General features: G+C 45.8%; 1 protein-coding gene across 1 annotated transcript; it reads right to left on the reverse strand.

Moving 5' to 3' along the window:
* Positions 1-960: 960 nt before the first annotated feature.
* LITAFD (LITAF domain containing) lies at positions 961-4,841 on the reverse strand. The gene is made up of 4 exons (XM_085237514.1): positions 4,751-4,841; positions 3,275-3,340; positions 2,088-2,247; positions 961-1,594 (listed from the first exon to the last, which is right to left on the reverse strand). Exons 1-4 carry the CDS (start codon positions 4,839-4,841, stop codon positions 1,486-1,488), a joined length of 426 nt encoding a protein of 141 aa, XP_085093640.1. The 3' UTR covers positions 961-1,485.
* Between the last annotated feature and the right edge of the window lie 765 nt (positions 4,842-5,606).

A 5,606-nucleotide genomic window follows, 5' to 3' on the forward strand; every position in this document is an offset into this window, starting at 1 on the left:
GGAACGGGCAGCCCCGCTAGCACCTGTAGGTAGGCAAACTCTTGCTGGTGGTTTTTTTTTTTTGTTTGTTGTTGTTTTTGCTTTGTTGGTGGTTGTTTTGTTTTGTTTTTTGTTTTTTGTTTTCTTTTAAGTCTGTTTTTCTCATCAGATTGGCAGACAAAACTGCACGGCTGTCAGTGAGCTGCGCCTTCCTCACAGAGGTCTCCGGGTCAATTCAATACGGAGCAGGAGGCAGCGCGCTGCGTTCCGCCGTGGGGCAGGGAGAAGTGCAGGCGTAGCGCTGGGAGCGGTCACAGCACCGCTGAGCGACCTGAGAAGAAATGACCAGCAGTAGGCATTTCTTTTCAATGACCGCGTTTCTTTAGGTGTTAAGGCTGTCAGCAAATACAGGCAGCAAGTGTGGATTTGGGGATTTTTTTTGGTGATGGCCGTGGGTTTTTTTGTTTCCTTAGAGTAGTTAGATCCTCACTGGAGTCGGATCCCAGGCGCAGGGCTGCGCCGTTCCTCACAGCTTCCAGCCCGGCCCGCCCTCTGAGGGCTGCTGGAGCTGGGCGCGCTGTGCCGCCAGGGGGCGCTGTGTGCAGGGCGGGGTTGGGGGCCGAACAGTCAGCGCGCGGAGCCGGGCAGGGCGGGCTGCCCTTCAGGTTAGTAATGGGGAGAGGACCTCAGGCGGGGAAATTTGGCTGTTGTAGTGCTCGAAGTTGGAGTTTGTGATGATTGCAAAAGCAACAGGTCAGAGCCTTGGCTTGCGAGCGGCTCAGCTCGGCCTCTTTCCACAGGTCCCCCTGCACACCATATGCTTATGGTGGCTTAAATTTCCCAGAGAACTAAAATAAATCGATCTGATAACATCAGGCGGCTCTTCTGCTCGTTCTGCTGGTCTGCTGATGTGGGCAGGTGTCCCAGCATGCAGGGCGTCACGGGCACATTGCAGACAGCAGAGTTTTGTCAGAATTGTTAACAAGAACAGGTTTATTTTCTTATCTCATATGTAACACAGTAATGAGGATTTCATAACTTATGTTTCATCAATAAATAATCAGCTTGGCCCGTACCACCCACAGCCCTGCAGGGGTAGGGCACGTTCAAGGAAGAGCGGAGAGAAGCAAAACCCTGACAGGGTTCAGTACTGAGAAGGCAGTGCTGCTTGAGCAGCCGTGTGCCCAGCCACGTGCCCTGGGCTGCAGTGCAGGAGCCGTGTCCCTGGGCTGGGGTTTGGGAGCAGTAGAAGTGCTGAAGTAACTCACTAGCTGGTCGCTTTGTAACTCGGATGTCCTGTCCAAATTGAGCGTTAAACGAGTGATGGTGTACATCAGGGCTTTTTAAAGTCGGTCCAACCGTGCGATGGCAAACTGCAGGTGGAATTGCTGGCGAGGGAGCTGCAGAACCAAAGCCTGCTCTGGTGTTTCCTGTCAGTAGTTCTACACATGGAATTTTACGCCATTAGGAAACAAACTTGACATCGTCTGGTTGTGCTAACTGTCCCTATAGCCTTTTGTATCTGTAAATATGAAAATGGCAGTATGGGCAGTAATGGTCTGCGTCCTTGAAGATCCTCACAAAGAAAGGTATAAAGCAGCATCCAAAGCAGCACCTGTAGACAAAGAGGACGTGCGTGGAATGAGTTACTAACTTTTCTTTCTGTTGGCTTCATCTATTTTTATTCCATCTGCCATATAAGTTCATGAACCCACTTCTTTTCTAAGTTCTTCAGTATTTAAATTTTCTTCCCAAGGATTTATCTATTACTAATGTCTTGCGTGTTAGTCTTATTCTTTCTTTATTTGGCGTTTGAACTCAATGATCTCTAGAGTCCCTTCCAACCTCTACAATTCTGTGATTCTGAGCCTGATTCTAAATTACAGTAGGGAATTGTACTGTGTTGTACTACTTTTTACTTGTTTTTACAAAGAGTAATAACATACATGGTTAAATCTCTGGTAGCCATGATGACAGACTGACTTCTTAGGAGGTAGGGAAGAAGGGCAAACTGTTTACATAAGCATTAACTAGACCTTAAATTGTATTGGACCTACATTTGTATCCTCCTGCTGTTAGGAATCTGCAGTGTATACAGAAAAACTTACCCAACCATGCACAGGCTGCTGCACAGGAGGTAGGACAGTTTTCCCAACCTGTAGGTGACTTGTGTGGTGATGTGCTGGCGGCAGGAAGGACATATTGTGGACGTTGGTCTGCTTGAGAAGATTCCTGCTACGATGATCGGAGGCTGAGACACCAGGTAGACTGAGTTGAAGAGGAAATAAGAAGCAGCAAGAGCAAAAAGATGGGAAACCTTTTACAAGCCATCAATTCTTAATTGTATAATGTAGGTTCCTAAAATGGCCAATCCAGAGCCGCATGTGTTACTGTTACTGACTAAACATTCACGAGAACTACTCATAGGGACATACACTGCGTGCTGCCAGGGGGGAACTCCTTACAGTCAGGCAGTCTCCGCTGCCCGGTGGTGACACTGAGAGTTTATCTTCTGATATAAAATACTGTAAAAATGCATGTTCACCCTGAAGAGGAGATCTGAAGGATATAGAGGGGCTTTCTGGATCTCTACTTACTAAGAGATTCAAAGAAGGAGGTATTCTGTTATACAAATGTTATCAGTCACATGTCCCCAGTTAGGAAAATCTCTAACTTCTCTCAGTTGTTTCTAGCCTGGATTTGACTTTGTCATGTCTCATTGAGAGGTGTGCGTGCATTGTAGCTATCTGAAGGTGTTCTTTTCTTTTCCCAAGAATATTTTCAGTGAAAAATACCATCTTTTACAATAAAAAATACCACCGTAAAACAAGTATAGGGTATATTCAAACTAGTGCCTTAAATAGGATACCTGATATCTGAGTTTGTCTCCTGAATTTAGGGATTTCAGAAAACAGCTGCATCTCCTTCTCTCCTGTAAGAGATGGCACCTGACTTTCTTTGAAACCTTTTCTGAGTGTCTCCTTTGAGCTTGTCACTTACATAAAAGTGAATAGAACAGGAATGATGAAATAAACTGGACTTAAAATCATTTGTTCTGAAAGCCTTCGCTGCATAAAAGGGTGCTTCTGCAGCCTGGCTACTGCTGGAAAATGGGTCTGAGTCTGTCGTCTTAGTTTGTTTTTAACATTCCTAAGGAAACTTTCCATCCTCCTGGACTGTGTTTAGGTAAAAAAAAACAAAAAAAAACTCCGTGTTTGTTGACTTTAAAACCAACAGCATTCTGCTTTTGTTAGCAGTAGAATTATGAACGTTGTCAGAAATACCTGGCACTTACCGGGCTGCTCGACAGTGGCTGTTTCTCGGTAGGAATAAGGAGGGGGAGCAGGATATTCGTAGCCCCCTAAGGGAAGAAGGACAGTGAGACATAACAGAGTGGTCAGTTCACCTCCCAGAAGGTCAGGCTGGGGTGGGCTGCTGCCTGGCAGGATGGCCTGGTGTGACCTTCTGATGGTCAGGACAGGGAACAGGCACTATTGGTTTGCTTCATGGGTTTTTAAAGCCGGAATAGTCTGCAGTGAAAAGCTGCTCTCAATTTCTTAGCAACATCAACCAAGAAACCAAATCCTTTTGTCAACACATAACTGCATCTGTTCTGGTATGACACTGAAATGGTGTTTGATCTTATTTTAAAGGCTCCGCTGACTAAAGATCTGTAGTACCTCTAACTGGGTGCTTCCAGTGATTACCACCTTATTAATAATGTTTGGAACTTGTTTTTCTTGTTTGATTTTTTTTTTTTTTTTTTTTTTCCCCAGCTTCAAGCCAAGGAATTTTATTGTACCTTTTGGTCTACAGAAAAAGAATTTTTTTTTCCTTCTGTTGAGGAGGGAGTTGGGGAACTGGTGACTAAGTCACCTGAAGCATTTTCAGCCTTATTCCCCAACCTCGTGTGGGTTTCTCTGAGAGCTTAGAGTGAGGCCAGAGAGGTCTTTGTGAAGAAAAGTATGTGTGGAGAGAGCTGATCAGGGTAAAGCACTCTGCCACACGTCAAGTTCTGCACCTTCTGACCTCCATTCTGGTTTCTTCTCCAGCCCTGTCTGCTGAATGGCAGTTTCCTCAATAGCAGGAAGGCTGACATCAGTGTGTCTTTCAATGAGCATGAGCTCCAACAAGCAGAAGACAAAGGAGCATTGTGAGATACTTGTGTAGGTGTGGGAGCAATGTCTGGTGTCTAAGCAAAAGCCAACCAGCCGCACAGCAGTCACTGAGCAGAGCTGCCAACCCTTCTGCTGTGCCAGCCCCCATGGGATGACGTGGGGAACGGCTGCTTGTGCCCCTGGAACCCAGGTGCTACACTGACTCAGCTAGGGATTGATGGCAGCTCTGGGCAGGAGTGCAAGAGAAAGGGCCATTCCTCTGGAAGAGCAGATGGCAAGCTGAGCAGCACATGGCCAAGCTATTACAAAGTCTGCTGCCTGAACAATTGCTTGTTAGAAACGTAAAATTACTGTAGAGACATAACTGCAGCTCCAGTTAAGTGTTGTTGTTGGTAGAATGAATAATTAAACTTTTTTTTTTTTTTTTTAATTTTCCATTTTAAGTGGTGTCCACACTAGATCATATCGGCTTGCCCGCCCCAACCCTGGGTTTTATACACTGGCACAGGCACGTTTTGAGCCCCTCATGTTGTGGCCAAGTTGGGCCCTTTATGAGCTGCTTGGATTAGGCTCCAGAAAATGACCACTGATGTTTGCCACAGAGCCAGCCAGAAGCTTGCTCTTTCCATCCGTGCCCAGCAAAGGCTGCTTACCCCCTTGGCTGCAGTACTCAGGTGCAGAGGGTTCTTGGCGTGCTTCATACATAACCATGGGAATTTCCACACATCCCTTGTCACTAGCCATCTCTGGAGTTCACCTGCCAAAAGTAGCACAAAAGAGCATCTACAGTCAGTGGCTCTCACTCCCCTGCACTTCTCGGTGCCTCCTTCTAGTTCTTGCACTCAGATTTCACTTAGAGGAAAATGAGCAGTTCTCTTATTCTGGCTGTTTTATAGACTGCAGTACAGTCAGTTACTGTTACAGTTCCAGGTGAGGAAGATGAGGACAAGCAGAAAATAGAATCTTTATTTCTTTGTGTTGGAAAGCTGACAGCATTCACCCAGAAAGCATACTATATGAAGCACTCAAGTTTGTGTCTGCGAGTGTTACCTTTACAGAAATGTTAATGTGATTCTTTTTCTGTGAATTGTCAAAATAATCAAGAGAGGGAAGATTGCACTTCCGAGCACCTGCGAAAACCCTTCGTGTATCGTTAAATCAGAGCATGCAAGTGTGCAACCCGTGGCAATTTGGATCTTTCAGCAAGTTATTGTGCAACCTCATCATCATCATTGCCGTGACCAGTCTTGTACTGTGAAACTATTGTCTCATCACTGGCATGACGGGCGTTTGTTGGTCAATATCATTATTAACTATGACTGTGCTACCCGAGGCTCTGAGCAGGATCAGGCCACAAAGTATGTGTGTGTTGCAGGTGTTAGCAGGCACTGTTCTTCACAGTCCAGGAGAGTGGGAGGAAGAGGATGCAGCTGGAGATACGTGTTGTATTACTGTGAATAGAATGGTGTTAATTACTCTTAGCTATCCTTTGATCCACTGTTAACTGGC

The sequence above is a fragment of the Meleagris gallopavo genome, chromosome 16 (genome assembly GCF_905368555.1).
Source record: "Meleagris gallopavo chromosome 16, MGAL_WU_HG_1.1, whole genome shotgun sequence".
Classification (NCBI taxonomy): domain Eukaryota; kingdom Metazoa; phylum Chordata; class Aves; order Galliformes; family Phasianidae; genus Meleagris; species Meleagris gallopavo.

What these genes read in the sequence shown, in the direction of transcription:
- LITAFD (XM_085237514.1), bottom strand. Translation starts at nt 4,841, where the DNA reads ATGGCTAGTGACAAGGGATGTGTGGAAATTCCCATGGTTATGTATGAA. An exon ending in AGCCACTGTCGAGCAGCCCG is followed by an intron (nt 2,248 to 3,274) that starts GTAAGTGCCAGG and finishes TCTTCAACTCAG; the next exon opens with TCTACCTGGTGTCTCAGCCT. An exon ending in AGCAGCCTGTGCATGGTTGG is followed by an intron (nt 1,595 to 2,087) that starts GTAAGTTTTTCT and finishes CTTTGTCTACAG; the next exon opens with GTGCTGCTTTGGATGCTGCT.